The sequence below is a fragment of the Lodderomyces elongisporus genome, chromosome 2 (assembly GCF_030384665.1).
Source record: "Lodderomyces elongisporus chromosome 2, complete sequence".
NCBI classification, from domain to species: domain Eukaryota; kingdom Fungi; phylum Ascomycota; class Pichiomycetes; order Serinales; family Debaryomycetaceae; genus Lodderomyces; species Lodderomyces elongisporus.
In genome coordinates this window covers 1,919,807-1,938,123 of record NC_083674.1, presented here as the reverse complement: position 1 = coordinate 1,938,123, position 18,317 = coordinate 1,919,807, and the positions used below count along the sequence as shown (strand labels likewise).

The 18,317-nt window shown below is 36.4% G+C and overlaps 8 protein-coding genes across 8 annotated transcripts; 5 read left to right on the top strand and 3 right to left on the bottom strand. All coding sequences in view use genetic code 12, as the record gives it.

Moving 5' to 3' along the window:
- Nucleotides 1–742: 742 nt before the first annotated feature.
- Nucleotides 743–1,312, bottom strand: PAM17 (TIM23 complex component; the record flags this gene model as incomplete). The annotated part of the gene is made up of 1 exon (XM_001527187.1): nucleotides 743–1,312. The coding sequence occupies one exon, from the start codon at nucleotides 1,310–1,312 to the stop codon at nucleotides 743–745; it is 570 nt and encodes a 189-aa protein (XP_001527237.2).
- A 1,493-nt stretch (nucleotides 1,313–2,805) lies between these two features.
- On the top strand, nucleotides 2,806–7,008 carry snf21 (ATP-dependent DNA helicase Snf21; the record flags this gene model as incomplete). Its single annotated transcript, XM_001527186.2, has 1 exon — nucleotides 2,806–7,008. The coding sequence occupies one exon, from the start codon at nucleotides 2,806–2,808 to the stop codon at nucleotides 7,006–7,008; it is 4,203 nt and encodes a 1,400-aa protein (XP_001527236.2).
- A 1,418-nt stretch (nucleotides 7,009–8,426) lies between these two features.
- On the top strand, nucleotides 8,427–9,611 carry CCP1 (heme peroxidase; the record flags this gene model as incomplete). The annotated part of the gene is made up of 1 exon (XM_001527185.2): nucleotides 8,427–9,611. The coding sequence occupies one exon, from the start codon at nucleotides 8,427–8,429 to the stop codon at nucleotides 9,609–9,611; it is 1,185 nt and encodes a 394-aa protein (XP_001527235.2).
- A 577-nt stretch (nucleotides 9,612–10,188) lies between these two features.
- On the top strand, nucleotides 10,189–10,764 carry RPL9B (60S ribosomal protein L9B; the record flags this gene model as incomplete). Its single annotated transcript, XM_001527184.2, has 1 exon — nucleotides 10,189–10,764. One exon carries the CDS (start codon nucleotides 10,189–10,191, stop codon nucleotides 10,762–10,764), a length of 576 nt encoding a protein of 191 aa, XP_001527234.1.
- Nucleotides 10,765–11,399: 635 nt separating this feature from the next.
- PHA2 (prephenate dehydratase) lies at nucleotides 11,400–12,419 on the top strand (the record flags this gene model as incomplete). Its single annotated transcript, XM_001527183.2, has 2 exons — nucleotides 11,400–11,444; nucleotides 11,538–12,419. The coding sequence occupies 2 exons, from the start codon at nucleotides 11,400–11,402 to the stop codon at nucleotides 12,417–12,419; spliced, it is 927 nt and encodes a 308-aa protein (XP_001527233.2).
- Nucleotides 12,420–12,600: 181 nt separating this feature from the next.
- Nucleotides 12,601–13,238, bottom strand: HRT1 (RING-box protein hrt1; the record flags this gene model as incomplete). The annotated part of the gene is made up of 3 exons (XM_001527182.2): nucleotides 12,601–12,821; nucleotides 12,972–13,058; nucleotides 13,208–13,238. The coding sequence occupies 3 exons, from the start codon at nucleotides 13,236–13,238 to the stop codon at nucleotides 12,601–12,603; spliced, it is 339 nt and encodes a 112-aa protein (XP_001527232.2).
- A 365-nt stretch (nucleotides 13,239–13,603) lies between these two features.
- On the top strand, nucleotides 13,604–14,317 carry MED7 (Mediator of RNA polymerase II transcription subunit 7; the record flags this gene model as incomplete). The annotated part of the gene is made up of 1 exon (XM_001527181.2): nucleotides 13,604–14,317. One exon carries the CDS (start codon nucleotides 13,604–13,606, stop codon nucleotides 14,315–14,317), a length of 714 nt encoding a protein of 237 aa, XP_001527231.2.
- Nucleotides 14,318–14,495: 178 nt separating this feature from the next.
- Nucleotides 14,496–16,763, bottom strand: APL2 (beta-adaptin; the record flags this gene model as incomplete). The annotated part of the gene is made up of 1 exon (XM_001527180.2): nucleotides 14,496–16,763. The coding sequence occupies one exon, from the start codon at nucleotides 16,761–16,763 to the stop codon at nucleotides 14,496–14,498; it is 2,268 nt and encodes a 755-aa protein (XP_001527230.2).
- Between the last annotated feature and the right edge of the window lie 1,554 nt (nucleotides 16,764–18,317).

The following is an 18,317-nucleotide window of genomic DNA, read 5'->3' as shown; positions in this document are numbered from 1 at the left end:
AGGTGATTTTGGCAGTTGTTCAAGAAAGCAACAACTACTTGTAACCAAAAGGTTAAATTGCATATTTGAAAAAAAAAAAAAAAAAAAAAGAGGAAAAATTTTGAATATGTCAATTAAACATATATATAAAAGTAATGTTTTCTTGTTGTTTTGTTTTGTTCTTTTTTTTTTTTTCTTTTTCCTTTATAACTGTTTTTGCAATCGGAAAGTAATATTTTACTGCTCATTTGAGTAAACATAATTGGCTACAGAGTGTGGTTGATACCATTTGAAAAAGCAGCAAGCTTTCTTAATTATACACCTCATTGACAAAAATTGACAACAATTGATAGCAATTGATAGCAATTGATAGCAATTGATAGCAATTGCGTAGTACATATCGAATGAACAAACATTTGTTTGAGAATTATGAGAAGCTAGATAGATTCTTTCCAATAAAGTATTTTGTGCAACAAGTGTCTATATACATACACCAAGACCTAAAATATACCTTGTTTATGCAATCAGCAAAAACCCCAACATCATCCATTTTCCGAAAATGAAAAATAAAAAATATAAAAATACTAATAATGAATAAAAAAAAGAAAACAAAATTGAAATAAGAAACACTTAAATTCAGTTGATTTCATTTCAAAGTTCATCTGATTTCATTTCAAAGTTCATTCTCTTTTGTTTGGTTCTAGTGTTTCCATATCGTAAAGAAGAATGGTTAATTTTTATTATTTCTTTATTTTAATTTTTTCTAAAGAAACTCCTTGGCTTTTCTTCTAAATGCATTGCAGTCTCTTAACCACTGTCTATAATCCTTCAACGAGTAGATTCTTTCTCCGTAGTAATCAGGAATAGGGTTTGAGAAACTTTGGCTTGAAGGGTCGGGTCTCTTGTTCTTTAACCTAGAAAGGAAAAAACTATTCTTGACTTCATATTGTCTCAACTGCGATCTGTTCAACATTTTGAAAACAAAAGAGCCAATGAATGGACCAACCAAGTAGCCGGCAAATCCACCAAGTATCACTGCTCCTCCCATCACCATAATTGGGTCGAATCCCATAATTGGCTTTTCAACATCAATCTCAATGTTTCCCAAGTAACCCAACGTGAGCAATGAGCCCCCAAGACCAGTAATTACTCCACTAACCATATTGATTCTGTTGTTTTGTTTTTTCAATTTAAAGTAGTCAACCCATGAGAGCAGGCCCGATGGTGATCCCGAAGTTGTAGTAGTATTGGTAATGGTGCTGGTAGAGTTGAATCTAACTTTAGAAAAAAGACCCTTGGTCACGCATCTTCTGGACAAACCTAGCACTAACATGATTGAATATATAAAGTTGGACTATATTTGATAATTAATCTATTGTAAATGGGTATGCACAATATCTCTGTATAAAGATGATGATGATGATGATTGAGATTGTGGATGTATTGCTTAACAAGTTAGAAATTGAAATGTATTGTGGACAACTATGGTTCATCATACCATTTTAGCCCATTTTTTTTTCTTTCTCTCTCTCTCTCTCTCTCTCTCTTTCTTTCCTTGCCTTGCCTTGCTAGGTCGCATTTCGCATTTAGCATTTCGCATTTCGCATTTCGCATTTCGCGTTTTGTAGATGACACTATTTGTTTTGCAGCAACTTGGAACTCCCTGTGGGTTTCACTTCTTCTTCTTCTACTACTTCTTCTTCTTCTTCTTTTTGTCAAGAAGTTTGAAAAACAAACAAACAAAATAAAAAAGGGAGACTAGACTATAGCCAACATCAGTGACCTTATTGCTTTTGAACTGTTTTACTACTTTATATTTTGTTGGCCATGTATGCTATATTGATTGTAGCTATCTGTTGAAACTTGCCTTCCCCCCCCCCATATATATTCCACGTAGTCTTTCAATTTTTATTTTATATATTTTGGCCCTAAATTCTGCGAAAAAAAATAATTGGTTATAATGAGAAACGAATACTTATGAACTCAAGCAACTTAGAAAGCAAAAAGGAAAAACCATAATGAAAACAGACTATATAACTTACTAGTACTCTATACTTCTTCCTTTTCTTCTTCTATGTTATTTACTCTTTAAAAAAATGACACTTGACTGCTTGCTAGAATAGATATAGAAGAGACATTGAGGTAAACACAAGCCTTATGTTTAGTCTCAAACGCTCTAAATACATTTTACCAAATAAGGTCGTGTATTTTTGTCACTAGTTTTTTTTTTTTTCCCGCGCAAGCCCCAAAACAGCACAGCTTGTTCAACAACAACAACAACAACAATTCTTCAAAGCTCCAAAAAAAGCGCACAGAACATAAAAACAAATTACAGAGAAAAATAAAAACCAAAAAGGAGAGTATTCGTTTGTTACCAATCGCCAAAATAATTTTTTTTTTATCTCTTGGTTGGTAACAAGTAATTCATACTGCTAGAAAAAAAAAAGACCCAAAAGACCCATAAGACAAAAAGACAAAAAAACAAAAAAAACAAAAAACAAAAAAACAAACAAACAAAACTTACACGGATTAGTTTGGAGTTTTGACCGTCAAATCAATCAAAACTATAGATCTCATCTCACAAAGCACCATAGGCACCATCTATCACAGCACACCAAATCAATTGTTTTTTTTTCTTTCTAGCAGCAACAAAAACTAGGATATTACCACAGTTTGATAACTTGAGATAATACAAAAAGAATTCTGGGTACCTTTTTCTTTTTTTCTTTAGTTGATTAAGAAAAAGTCAAAAGAACGAAAAAGAGAAATAGACAATAACAAAAAGAGAGAGAGAAAGAGAACAAGTACAAGTACAAGTACAAGTTTATGATGAACGGAGCAGTATCCATTCCAAACGGGACTGGAATCCAGCTTAACCAACAGAGTGTTATTGCTAATGAAGCTAACAACAATAGTGGCATTACAGATGTGCCAGCTTCAACAACAGATAACCCATACAAGCTCCCGACAACTAGAGAAGAATTGGGTAATTTATTGGCTGAATACTATAGGCTCTCGACAGACTCAAAGAAATACAAAGAAATGTTTGACCACGCTGAGAAGAGGCGAGAGGAACAATATCAACTACAACAACAGTACCAGCAACAACAGTACCAGCAACAACCATACCAACAACATCAGCCATACCAACAACAACAGCCATACCAACAACATCAGCCATATCAACAACATCAGCCATACCAACAACATCAGCCATACCAACAATATCAGCCATACCAACAACATCAGCCATACCAACAACATCAGCAAAATGAGGCTATTTCCAAAGAGTTTACCGAATTTAAAGATCCCAATGCGGTTCAAAAAGAACAGTTGGAATCCGTTTTGGCTCAATTGAGCGAGAAACAGGATAAGTTTGAAAAAGAAAAAATAGCCTTTTTTGACAATTTACAGTTGGAAAAGAAGCAACAACAGGAACAAACCAAGGAAAAATTGAATATTGACCTTTTCGAGAAACAAATCGCTGGGTTGCTACTCTTATCCAAAGATTACGACCTACCTGAATCATTCCAAAAGGTATTTACTCCAGAAGTCGAAGACGAGTCGGATCAAGCACTTGCCGACAAGATTTTGCAAAAACTTTTAGTGTTTAGCCCAGATTTTGAGACCAGAGCTAGTCAAGCAGGAGCAATCCTGTTTGATCAAACTACAAAAGACCCCAAATACGCCTCCCTTGGAAACTACTATATCGAGAAAGTTGTAACAAACAAGATTTCGCAAACATTGAAGGAGATTGGAAATCTTCCCTCAAATTTGGGGACATTCAACGGCAATGGAATCGACGATTTGAAGTTGAAATCATTAATCGAGCTCAAGGGGCTTCGATTGTTGAGTAAACAGAAACAAATCAAACATAGTATAATATCACACGAAGCACAGCAGGTTAAATACTTGCATCCAAATTTGAAAAATCTTCCAATTTGTTTACTGGAGAAAAGATCATTTAGCCTCCGACCCAAGATTGAGCAGCAAAACCCACACTTGCTAGCTGTACAGCTAGAAGAATTGAAAAAGCAAGAAGCTAAAGAGTTGAAGCGTAAACTACACATTTCCAAAGTTGAACAAATCTTGGAGAGCTCCATTGAAAGAAGCAGTAAACATCTTATTGTGGACAGTTATAGAAACGTGCACCTTTACAAACAAATCAACAATTTCCATCAACTCACCGAGAAAGAAGAAAGCAAAAAACTTGAAAAGAATGCTAAACAGAGATTACAAGCTTTGAAAGCTAACGACGAAGAGGCGTACCTCAAATTGTTGGATGAAACCAAGGATCACAGAATCACACATCTTTTGAAACAAACCAACCAGTTCTTGGACTCCTTAACAGAACAAGTTAGAGCACAACAAACTGAAGCCAATGGGTTCTTTGCCACTCCAAGAAGCGGCAGTCCCGAGCAGTTGGCAACACCAGTTCCAGAAGGACTTGAACAACAAGGGGGCGAAACTGGAGGTGCAGCAGGACAAGCAGGCGCAGACATCAAAGAAGAATTGCGCGACAAAACAGATTATTACGAAGTTGCACACAAGATCAAGGAAAAGATTGAAAAACAATCAACTCTTTTGGTTGGTGGTACTTTGAAAGAGTATCAATTGAAAGGTTTGGAATGGATGGTGTCGTTGTACAATAATCATTTGAACGGTATTCTTGCAGATGAAATGGGTCTCGGTAAAACCATTCAGTCTATTTCATTGATCACTTATTTGATTGAAAAGAAACACGAACAAAAGTTTTTGGTAATTGTGCCACTTTCCACAATTACAAATTGGACGTTGGAATTTGAAAAATGGGCGCCTGCAGTCAAAGTCATTGTTTATAAAGGATCTCAACAGCAAAGAAAATCATTGCAATCTGAAGTTAGACTTGGAAGTTTTCAAGTGATGCTTACCACTTATGAGTATGTCATTCGAGAGCGCCCTCTTTTAAGCAAGTTTTATTACTCTCATATGATTATCGATGAAGGTCACAGAATGAAGAATACCAATTCAAAATTGTCACAAACTTTAAGACAATATTATAGAACCAAGAATAGATTGATTTTGACTGGTACACCATTGCAAAATAATTTGCCTGAACTTTGGGCATTGTTGAATTTCGTCTTGCCCAAAATTTTCAATTCCGTTAAGTCGTTTGATGAATGGTTCAATACTCCATTTGCAAACACTGGAGCTCAAGAGAAAATCGAATTAACCGAAGAGGAGTCATTGTTGGTGATTCGAAGATTGCACAAAGTTTTGAGGCCATTTTTGTTGAGACGTTTGAAGAAAGACGTAGAAAAAGATTTGCCAGATAAGGTTGAGAAAGTTTTGAAATGTAATTTGTCTGGTTTACAGTATGTGCTTTACCAGCAAATGTTGAAACACAATGCTTTGTTTGTTGGTGCTGAAGTTGGTGGTGCCAAGAGTGGTATCAAGGGTTTGAATAACAAGATTATGCAATTGAGAAAAGTGTGTAATCACCCATTTGTGTTTGAAGAGGTTGAAGCGGTGTTAAATTCACAAAAGTTGACAAATGAACTTCTATGGAGAACAAGTGGAAAATTTGAGTTGTTAGATAGGGTATTGCCTAAATTCAAGGCATCCGGCCATCGTGTGTTGATGTTTTTCCAAATGACTCAGATCATGGATATTATGGAGGATTTCCTTAGGCTTAAAGATATGAAGTATATGAGGTTGGATGGTTCCACCAAAGCAGACGAGCGTCAGGATATGTTGAAAGAGTTTAATGCTCCAGATTCCGACTACTTTTGTTTCCTTTTATCAACACGTGCTGGTGGATTGGGATTGAACTTGCAAACTGCGGATACCGTTATTATTTTTGATACAGATTGGAATCCACATCAAGATTTACAAGCACAGGATCGTGCACATAGAATTGGTCAAAAGAATGAGGTGAGAATTTTGAGATTGATTTCAAATGATTCTGTTGAAGAAATGATTTTAGAAAGAGCTCACCAAAAGTTGGAAATTGATGGTAAAGTCATCCAAGCCGGTAAGTTTGATAACAAGTCGACTGCAGAGGAGCAAGAAGCGTTTTTGAAGAGATTGTTAGAGGCTGATGCCACTGGTGGCGACGATGATGAAAATGATTCCCTTGATGATGAAGAATTGAATGAGATTTTGGCGAGATCGGACGAGGAAAAGGCGCTTTTCAATTCAATGGATGAAAAGAGAAGACTTAATGATCCATACACGCAACATAGGTTAATTGAGAAAGATGAGTTACCAGCGATATTTACTGAAGATATATCACATCATTTTGAGAAAGACACTACAGAATTGAGTAGAATGAGGGAGAAAAAGAAAGTCATGTATGATGATGGATTAAGTGAAGAGCAATGGTTAAGAGCAATGGATGATGACGATGACACAGTTGAGGCCGCAATTGGACGGAAACAAGCAAGAATAGCCAATCGAAAGAGGAACAAGGCCAAACGAGAAGGTTTGCTTGTTGAAGATATCAATGATGATGAAGTTGGGGAAGAAGACGATGAGGATTTCAAAGATGCCGAAGACTCTGGCCGTCCGAAAAAGAGACAACGTCGTTCAAAGTCTCCCGTCACTGCAATTGGGACCCGTTCTAGAGCTGAGTCAGGTATTGATGGTGTTGGAGGAGGAGGAGAAGAAGAAGATGATGAAGAGGAAGAAGTCGATGATAATGAAGCCGGAAACGCCGCATCAGATGACCTTGAAGCAAAGTGTGCTCAAGTGCTTAAAGATATTTTAGACCTAAGGGACGAGAATGATGGGCATGATATTAGCGAGATTTTCCAAAAACTCCCATCGCGTAAACTATACCCCGACTACTACCTGATTATTGCTAAACCAATAGCACTTAAGCAGATTAAAAAGAAGATTGAAAATGAAAAGTATGCATCATTTGACGAGTTTATTTCGGATGTGAGACAAATGTGTACCAATGCAAAGACCTACAACGAAGAAGGATCCTTTGTTTACACTGATGCTGTGGTAATAGAAAAATTGCTTGACAAAGTTGTAAATGTATAGAATTTGAACAAGAAGAAATAAAATGTATTATACTAATGATTTTGAGCAGTTTGCAGGACTAAGGCCGACGAGACCAAGTGGTTTCTTTTATGCTCGATGCGGGTCAAGAAATAGCGAAATATGCGATTAATAAAGTACAGTTAATAGATATTAGATAGGGTCAATGCTTCTGTGGTTAAAACTGGTTCTTTCATTATACTGGAGTGTTAGCCAATGAAAACGTGGGAAGCGTTGCTTACTTTTTTCTTTCTTTCTTTCTTTCTTTCTTTCTTTCTTTCTTTCTTTCTTTCTTTCTTTCTTTCTTTCTTTCTTTCTTTCTCCCCCGTGATTTAGAATACTGAACAGCAAGAACCACAGTGGAAGACAGGGGATGGAAGAATGAGAAGGAAAAAAGGTAAATGGAACATTTCACAAAATTCATACTAAGTTATCGCCAACTTTTTGTGTAATAACGCACTTGACGCATATCCACAAAATCCAGTCCGCCCCCCACCCACTTGAAAAGGTAGCCATGAACAAGTATAGGTTTGGATATAAACATCTACAAATATACATATAATGATTATACTCCCTTTGGGCAAACAAGGAGACCCATTTTTGATGATGGGTATGCTCTAGAGGGTCCGACCAATTTTTTTTTTTTTTCAAATTTCAGGCAGATTTTGTTTATTTTCTTTGGTGCAAGGAGTTTATTAGCATCATCAAAGTAAAAAGTTATTAGATTCTGGCAGAATTACCAATGAAGGAAAAGAAGCTTAACAAGCGGAATTGAACTGAACAAATGATAGCAATCCTAATGTAAGCAAGCGTAAGGAATTTGTTTCTTTTCCATTTTCCCTTAATTCTTTTTTATTTTTTATTTTTTGTTTTTTTTTTTTCACTTTCTTTCTTTATTTGAAAATGGTTCCACGAAGTTCCAAAACCTCGATATGAACAATAAGAGCTGTGTTTCTTCACCATATAAGATAAGCGGAGAGACATACATATTTATTCACGTTACCTTCATTCAAGCGGAAAGTAGGAGATTGTACAGAGAAAAAGGGTATCCGCGTGGTTTTTTCTTCTGTTTATACATACACCATTTTATATGTATCTCTATTGCTACTACTATTATTATTATTAATTCCTATTACTGCACTTTGTATTGTTACTAATATGATGCCAAAGACGATAATGAACCTTTGAACCACATGTTGTCCATCAGAAAAATTGGTTAATAAAATGTAGATATCCTATTGAATATAAATATCCCTAATTGTTCCCGCCATTTTTGAACCCTTTCCTTATCCCCCCTCCTTCCTGTCTCCCTCCTTCCTTCCTTCCTTCCTTCCTTCCTTCCTTTAAAAGATCTTTTCGTACAAGTACAAATACTTTTTCAAGCTCAATCTTCTTTTTTTTTTCTTTCTAGTTATTTCATAATGGCTAGTGCAGTGGTTGGAAAGTACGTTAGCTCTTTATTTTTTTCTTTGAAACTCCACCATGCAATCCCAAGAAATGTTTCGTCACCAATCTTTGGTGCAAGAATATCACGAGGGTTGTTGAATAGTAGTGGTGTTTGCAATTCTCTCAAATTTACACAGATAAGATCTAACCTGACAAGCGTTAACAACGACAAAAGCACCGATGGGGGAAATGAAACAAACGCAAACGTACACAAAGGTCCCAAGTTTGCTTCAGCTCCAGTAGGACCATCATCGAACTACACTATCAAAATTGCTAAAGTTCCAGAAGGCAAGACACAAAAAGATTACCAAGAGGTTTACAATGATATTGCTGCGAAATTGGCGGCATTCCCACATTACGATAAAGATGACGGGTATTATGCTGTTTTGGTCCGTATGGCTTTCCATTTGAGCGGAACATACTCCAAGGGAGACAACACGGGAGGCTCGTATGGGGGTACAATGATATTTCCGCCGGAGGAGATGGATTTCCAAAACAATGGTTTGCAAATTGCGAGGAGCTTTTTGGACCAATTTCTTTACAAGTATCCTTGGATTTCAAGAGGCGATTTATGGACACTTGCTGGTGTTTGTGCTGTACAGGAATGTGGCGGTCCAAAGGTTGAATGGGCTCCTGGTAGAGTCAATGACAATAAGGGAGTATTTGTCCCTCCCAACGGCAGGATTCCCGATGGAGGAGGGGACGGTGCTTACGTAAGAAAAACATTTGCAAGAATGGGACTTGGCGATAGGGAAACTGTTGCACTAATTGGAGCGCACGTGTTGGGACGGTGCCATGTTCACAATACCGGATACGATGGTCCATGGGGCGATGACGTTAACAGGTTCACTAATGATTTTTTCCAGAGATTGCTTCAGAAATGGCACATCAAGAATTGGTCCGGTAGAAAGCAGTATGAAGACGATGAGACCAATCAGTACATGATGTTGCCTACAGATATGTCATTAAAAACCAATGACTATTTCAGGAAATATGTAGAATTATATGCAAAGGATAAAAAGGCTTGGTTTGATGATTTTAGTGCAGCATTTGCGAAATTGCTCGCATTGGGAATCACATATCCAGAAGATACCAAAGTCATGGTTTTCCCCACTTTAGAGGATCAAGCAGGAGATCCAGAGATTTGGACCGATGATTAGATTTTTCTTATAACATAACTCGGCTAGATATTTCTATAACAATACATAAATAATATATTTATATACGAATACAAATACAAACATATATATATATATATATATATATATGTATATGTATATATATTAATACAGTTTTATGTTTTTGTCGAGGGAAGGGGGTAGAGATAAAATTTCAAACAACTCCGGTATGAAAGCGTATAACTCCGATGCTCCCGATAAAAGAGGTTTTTATTTGTAAATATAGATATTAGGTCTGAGCCCTAATTTTGGTCTTTACTAAAATGCTACCCAACTCTGTCTTAATTAATCTACATCAGACAAAAAACGAAAAAATATACGTAGATAGTTTTGCATCCATACACACATATACAATCAAGCTCATACTCGCACGCATTTTTAAGCTTTTCAAACATAATTTCTATACGAAAATATCAAACCTTCCTAGAAGAGATTAAGAGGGAAAGCAAAAAAAAAAAAAAAGACATTACGAATTTTTTCACTATTCCAGAAATTTTTCAAACTTTTATTTTCCTTTTTTTCTTCCTTTCTCATCACAGTTTCCAATCAGTAAGCAACAATGAAGTACATCCAAACCGATCAAATCTTAGAAATCCCAGAAGGTGTTACCGTTGACATCAAGGCTAGAGTCGTCAAGGTCACTGGTCCAAGAGGTGAATTGACCAAGAACTTGAAGCACATTGATGTTGCTTTCTCCAAAATCTCAAACAGAGCTGTCAAGATCACTGTTCACAACGGTGACAGAAAGCACGTTGCTGCTTTGAGAACTGTCAAATCTTTGATTGCTAACTTGATCACTGGTGTTACTAAGGGTTACAAGTACAAGATGAGATTTGTTTACGCGCATTTCCCAATCAATGTCAACATTATTGAACAAGATGGTGCTAAATTTGTTGAAATCAGAAACTTCTTGGGTGAAAAGAGAGTTAGACAAATTAAAATCACTGAAGGTGTCACTATGGAATTGTCCACTGCTCAAAAGGATGAGTTGATTGTTACTGGTAACTCATTGGAAGATGTTTCACAAAACTGTGCTGACATCCAACAAATCTGTCGTGTCAGAAACAAGGATATCCGTAAGTTCTTGGATGGTATTTACGTTTCCGAAAAAGGTACTATTGTTGAAGATATCTAAGCTAGTCTAGCGATTCATTCATACTATCATTCATTGAAACGGTAATAGAATCATCAGGTTTAATAATTTTTTTTCAAAAAATGCTATCTTTAAATTTTTATTCTTTATAGTGGTTGTGCTTTGTTTGGGGTTTTCATATTTTAACTGGGTTTTGTTTTAGTATTTTGGAAAGGATCCTTTGATCACCATCTTCGTGGATCGTTACCGAGCTTAAAATTAATATAGAGCCACCTACGATCACACAACTTTATCTCTTTCTTTTTGTTTTGTTTCTGTCATTTTCTCTTACTCTCTTGCTTAATCCTCTTTGTTCTCCGGTATCTTTTACTTGTTTTGTGTTTCTCTACTTTTGCTTTTCTTCTTTTTTTCTTTACGTCTATTTTTATACGTGTGACATTCGGAGCTAGCATAAAAGGTTCTACTTTTGATTTAAAATGGTTTCTGTTGAATTATTGCATTCATGGAATGGTAATTTGACTGATATGATTTTGGAATAAAGAAAAAGTAGCTATCTCTTTTGTTTCTACTCGTGAAAAAAATGAATAATTATATATATATATATATATATGTATATATATACTAAGCGTGGATGAAAGTCCAGCTAATATGGTCAACAATCTAACCCAGACTCACTAATGAAAATTGCATTTTTGGGCCCTGAAGGCACCTATACACATCAAGTATGTTTAAATCGAACTTTTGAAACATAAAGTTTATTTTCTTTTGCAAACTTTTTCAGATTACAATTGTTGCCAGCTACTAACACGGAACAGGCTGTCATACAACAATTTGGTACCTTTCAATTAGAAATTTCTCCCAAAAAGTCAATCGACGCATGCTTTGAAGCCATTAATGCACGCGAAGTAGATTTTGCCATAGTACCATTTGAAAATTCCACCAATGGACAAGTTGTATTCACGTACGACCTTTTACGTGATTGGTTTTTTGACAATGACAAAGACTGCCATTTTCGGATTGTGGGGGAACAATTTGTTTCTATTCATCATAACTTACTCAGTAATGTTCCAGTAGATAAGATCAAAACCATTTATTCACACCCACAAGTGTGGACACAGGTCAAATCATTCCTCAAAAAACTTGGCCCCGATGTAATCAAGGTTGATGTGGGTTCAACTTCACAGGCTGCTGAATTGGTGAGCCAAAGCAAAGAACAAAACGTAGCAGCCATATCATCACTGATGAGCGCAAAGCTATACAATTTGCCCATCGAAGAATTTGGAATTGAAGACAAGTCCGATAACACCACGAGGTTCCTAATTCTAGGCTATTCGAAACCACCAGAGCAAATTTTGGAGAAGGGAGCCGAGAAGCAAGAAAATACTGAATCAGAGAAGAAGGGTAGTACAAGTTACGGAAGAATCACATCGTTGATGTTCACATTACCTGGTGATAACCCCGGTGCCTTGTGCGATGTGTTAGTAAAGTTTAAAGAGCACGGTATTAACCTTGTCTCAATAAACTCACGACCGGCCAATATGCAAGCTTGGCAATACGTTTTCTTTGTAGAATCTTCAGAGATTGAAGATCCACTTATTCTAAAAGATATCGAAAATTCATGCTTGACATTGGTGAATTTGGGAACATTTAATCGAAACTGGCGATACGCCACGAAACTAGAAGATACTCGGAAATGATTTTTGTTTATAATAGAAATAGCAAAAAAAGCCAAAATAGCCAAAACAAAATTTATTATATATAATGCATATATCTAAGCCAAATACCACAATCTTGATGAACAACTCTTTTCAATTGGTGAAGCATCCTGCTCCCCAGTAGTAGCCAGTAGTAGCCAGTACTACCAATTCAACCAGTACCCTACTTTCCAAACTTCTGATAAACCCACTCTGTATTGTCCAAAGGACAAGCATTTCTCGTCTTTAGCCATCTCTTGATGCAATGTAGATGGAAAGCGTGATTACACATTCCCCATGCGGCAATACATTCCTCGCCTCCATTAGCCATCGAATTGGGTTGGCATTCAATACATGGTTCCATCAAATGATTTCTGCAAATTGCACAATTTTCAATCTGAATATCTGTAACAAAGTTAGTATTGCTTGTTTCTTTTCTAATTTTCTTTCTTGTTTCTTGAATCTTGGTTTTTTTTTTATTTAGTTTCATTTTCATTTTTTGAGTTGGTTCCTAAATATTAAACCATCTTTAGTTTGTTATATTGCAATACATACCCCAGGACCAAAATGCCACAGCTGTCCATTTTTTTACTTCAAATTTAGGTTTTGAAGTCTTCGATACCTCCTTTGGCTTTTCAACCTCTGCATTATATTGTTAGTACTTTTTGTCTTGTTCCTTTCTTTTCTTTTCTTTTCTTTTCTTGTTCCTTTGTTTTCTTCTATTTCGCTTATGTATATATATCCATTTACAAAAACAAAATAGGATCTGCCTGGAGTTGTTGGTAACATACCGTCTATATCCATCCTGTCATCTTCCGCCATGTTTAATCTTGTAGGGAAAAACTTGGTGTATTTTATTAAATTTGGCAAGAGTAATGGCGAGGGAAATGTCTTTGTTATCACTCCTCAGGTTTTTGAGTATGTGGGACAGATTCGCACATATTGCGCTGACGCATCACCACTAGTGACAGCATTAAACGCGACAAAACATTGAAAGTCTCAGAATCCATACACTCCAAGACCCTCTTTTGGAAAACACTACATAATTTAAAGACGTTTAAAGTTTCTTCAGAGGTTTGAGAATTTTTAGCAACTTGAGCCCCCACCCCCACACCCCTAGGCTCTACCCGACGCATTAAACACTCCAAACCGTCCTTTGTCTTTATTCAATCACAAACTAGATAAACATGTCCAATGATGAGGATTTGATATCTTCGCTATATCCACCACCGCCGCCATTTGTGAAATTCTTTACACCGGAGAATCTAACAAAATTACAAGCATGGAAAGACCAACAAGAACAAGAAAAACAACAAGAACTTCAAGAATCTTTGGCATCTCAGGGTGAGGAAAACGACTCAGCTCTACCGCCAGGGGAATTGCAATTCTTGATTCCTCCTTCAAAACCATCTGGCTCGCAATATCGCGGGTATGGTAATATCTGGTCATTCGAGGACGCATTCCCGTCATTAAAAGATACACAGTGGCCACAACTATATGATAGCCTGAACTTGGATTCGCGAGGCAAGATAGCCGAATTGCACAAGATTATGGACTCTTTGTTGCTTAATTTTTTGGAGTTGGTTGGTGTCCTAAGTGTTGACCCGCTGCAGTTTGAAAATAAAGTTAAGGATATGAGTGCTTTATTGATCAATTTCAATCATTTGTTAAATACATACAGACCACATCAGAGTCGTGAGAGTTTGATAATGATGTTGAAAAACAAAATTAATGACAAGAATCTGGAAATTCAAGAGATTGATCGAGTGTGCGAGGATGTAAAGAGAAAGATTAGAGCATTGGTCCAAGATGCACAAGAATTGGTTTCCATCGACCCCGGGGTAGAGGAAGAAGATGAACAGGACGATAATGTAGAGATTAACAAGAATGTTAAATTATAGAGAACACTTGAGAGTTGCAATATTATAAACAATAATGGTATCATGTTGGTTTGGCTGATTTTCTTCCCCCTTTATTTCATTTTTGTTTCTTTTTTTTTTATTTGATTTTGTTGCTTTTATTGAGAAAAGAAAAAGAATAACAACAAAACGAAATATAAACAAAACAAAACTTTCTAAATTAAAATAAATCTAAAAGATCGTTATTAGTACCTGTTTGCTTTGGTTGAGGATTTCCTGAATTTTGCTTTGACGTAGGTGCACTATTAAATAACTCCATTATGTCGACATTCGACGCAGCTCCTCCTTGTGACGAGGGGACAGAGGCAGACGTAGAGGCATTAATGTCACCAGTGGTACCAATAGGCTTGCTGAACAAGTCGTTCAAATCACTAAGAAGATCATTGACGCTGAGGTTGTTCTTATTTCCATTTTCGGCAATGAACTCCGCACCATCACCACCATCACCATCATCATCACCATCATCATCATCATCAAAGTTTAACAAATCTTCGTTCCTCGAATTTTGAATAATTTCCTGTTTAGCAACTGCTTTCAATTCGTCCAAATCCTCACCATTCTGAGTGTGACTCACAACGCTAAAATACGCTTTAGGATCAATAAATGTTTTGGCAGGCTTATAATAAACCGAGGATAAAGTTGACAATTCTTTCATCAATGTTTCGAGCAAAGTTGGGTTGAATGCTGGTATTGTAGACTCTATTGGCGGCAATTTGGTAAGAATGATATTTTTCTGTAAAGATTCTGATGTAGACGAAGATAATAATCTCCAATATATATAAGCCTTGTCTCTTACATCGGCATTTTCACACTCCTTGGTGGCCAAGTCCAATACTTTTTGAAGCAATGAGGAGTATTTGTTTCCGGGAAACTCCAAGTTGATTTTCACTATTGTAGTAAGTATGTTTAGTTGTAATAGAGAATCGTATTCCAAGAACCCATCAATTAATGCTTGTAATTTTTCGTGCAAAGCGGTAAAATATTTTGGATATTGTCCCAAGATCCAGACAAATCCTGCCAAGGCGTCATTGTTATCAAGTTCTGCAGCGTGGTTTGAAATTATAGGAATGATCAATGAAGCAATATCACCTTTATTTGGATATCGTCTAAGCACATTGGTCAATTGAACCACAGATTCAGTGATGATGAGATCGCCACCTCTTTGGTCTATGATATCATTTAAGAGGTTGATGGCTTTAACCACAGATTCTTTTAATTTGATTGCAACTGTGCCGATAGACTTGATGGCCTTGCTTACCAAAGCAGGCTCAAACTCCATTGCATATTCACGTAATTCACTCAAGAGCAATTCACTATTGCTTTCATTTGCCAAACGCACCATAATTTCCAATTTCTCCAACTTCAAGTACAACGGATCAGAGTACTTGATGAAGAACACTCGCAATTCTTTGGACAAAATATTTGGATACTTTTCCAAAATAATGCGAATATTTTTCAATCCAACATATTGAGCTTCAGGAATGGAAGAACTCACCAAAGACACCAAGGGTGCAGATAACTTCTTCAAAATGGTTTGACGTTGCAAAGTCATATTGATGCTTTCAACATGGCAGAGGATTGCCTTGATGGAACTCAACACAACAGAGGGATTCACATGCTGTAGCTGTGGTATAACCCTTTCAATAATATGGTTTGCCTCGTCTGGTTTTCCTTGAGTATTATATTCCGTTAAAGTTGTCAATATTGTAATTCTACCCCACTCAGTGCACTCGTTCAAGCACAACAAAAGATTCTTCACAACTTCGCTGTTTATCTTCAATATAGTCAAATTTGGATCCTGATTCATATCCCTAATTTCAAACAATGCATTTATTGAGTTGGCCACAACCATGGGGTTTCCATCAGACATCAATTTCTTTAAATCGTCCAAAAATCCAAACTCAACACACATCTCAGGGTTGAGGTCAAACAATTTGGCTACACAGATAGCTGCAGTTTTCCTGACGTATGGATTCTCATCTTTCAAAGTTCGGCTTAAGGGGATTTCCATGTAATCTACCATCTTTGCAACTCTGATGCAGCCCATAGTTCTAATTGCCAATGCCCTTATCAACGGATTCGGATCCTCTGTATCCTGAACAAACGTGTTTACTGCCAAGATACACAATTCTGGATGTGTCTTTGCATAGTTCATCAAGTAAAGATATACCAACTTCTTTTGCTCCAAGTCATAAGTGGCAATGTTTTTCAAGACATCAGGAAACAAGGAGGATACATCTTTACCAACTGTCATTGCTTGGATCACTCGCTGAATAGCATCTTTACGTTCATGCTTATACTGGGAGACCAAGCCGTTCTTCAACTCAAATGTCTCACCTTTTTTGGGGCCCGTCAAAAATTTACGAAGCTTCCGCTCGACTATACTGTTGACTTTGTAGAAGTTTTTGTTAAGACTCTTGCTATTCATTTTACCGATATAATACCTTTAATTGATGCAAATTGAAAGTAAATCTTGACAAACTGTCCTGTTGTGTGTGTCGGTGTATGAATGTGAAGGCAAAAGGGCAAGCGGAATGAATATGTCAATGGATACTAAGATTGGGATGCTGTTGACTTTTGTTTGTAAAAATCACCTTCTGCCATTATAAGGAGTAAACAATAAAATTAATAACAGCAAATGCGGACACACAAACAAAACCAAAAAAAAAAAAAAGCATAAAATAAAAAATAAAAAATAAAAAATAAATAGTAAAATTTAATATGAAACTGTCGCGACATCGACAGACTTTGGTGGGATCTGGGTAGGGGGGGGGGGGGGGGGGGGGGGTATTGCAGAGAGAGGAAGACGACGCCGACAAGAACGGTGACAAAGACGACGACAAAGACGACGACGAACGGCATTGTAAATAGACTGAGCATCGAACAAAATAGTGATTTGGTTCAACGTATTACAATCTTTTCAAGACTAACAAAAGAGCTCCAAGATTGAGAGGTTACATACATTTCAATGTCAAGACTATCGTAAAATCATATAAATAATAGTGATAATAATTATTATACTAATTATAAAAAAAAAGAGCCTTGATAAATGGTGATAATGATGGTAACTATATTCGTGACTAGATTAGCGTTTTTCTTTTAAACATATTTAATCTCTGGCTCTAATACCGCAAACAGCTTTACCAGCGTAGTAAAGTGGAGCAACGGTGGCAACAGCAAAAAGAGCATAGAATGGATAGACAATCATAGCTGATTGTTTTCCTCTGAGCCACAATGGTTTTGGGGTGGTTTGATAACGTTGTTGAAGTTCAATAATTCTTTGTGGGTTCATTTTCAATGTAATTTACTCTGGATATGAAAGATTTCGTAGTGTTGAGTATTTATTAAAGCTTTCTTTAATTGTGCTATGAGTAGTAGATTTCAAAGTATCAGTTATACCAAAAGACAATACAAGTTGCTGATCAATTGAAAATCTGATGTGGAGATACAATTGACTTTAGTGATATAACACAGTATAAGATAGTTCTTCAGTGGTGATGCAATTATCTGTTTCAAGCGCAGCTGAGACTGAAGTGTTGCAAGCTAAAGTTTAGATAAAGTTGTTGTAGTGGTTGTAGAAAAAGATGTTTTTCTCTAAACGACAGGTTGAAATGTGACGTTGGTTTGTTGTTTGAACTTTTTTTTTCCCGTCTTCTCTCTTTCCTTTCCATCTATCAGATGTTTTTTTTTTCCCACTCTCTGTTGGTTGTGCTTTGGTTCATCCGCTTTGTCTGACTTCCAATTGGGGCACACCATTCTCGCTTTAAATGTCAAATCACGTGATTATCACAACACTTTTTATTTAGTTTGCTAAGTTTGTATATGTATTTTTAGGTTCTATTTGAACAAGTAATCAACTATATTTTCAACTCGTTCTTGATAGTTTTGTTTTTCCCAGGATTAGAATGCTTTGTTTTATTTGGATGCCCTTCGTACTGCCAAAGGAAAAGATCAAACAAAAAATGAAGACAAACAAATTTCA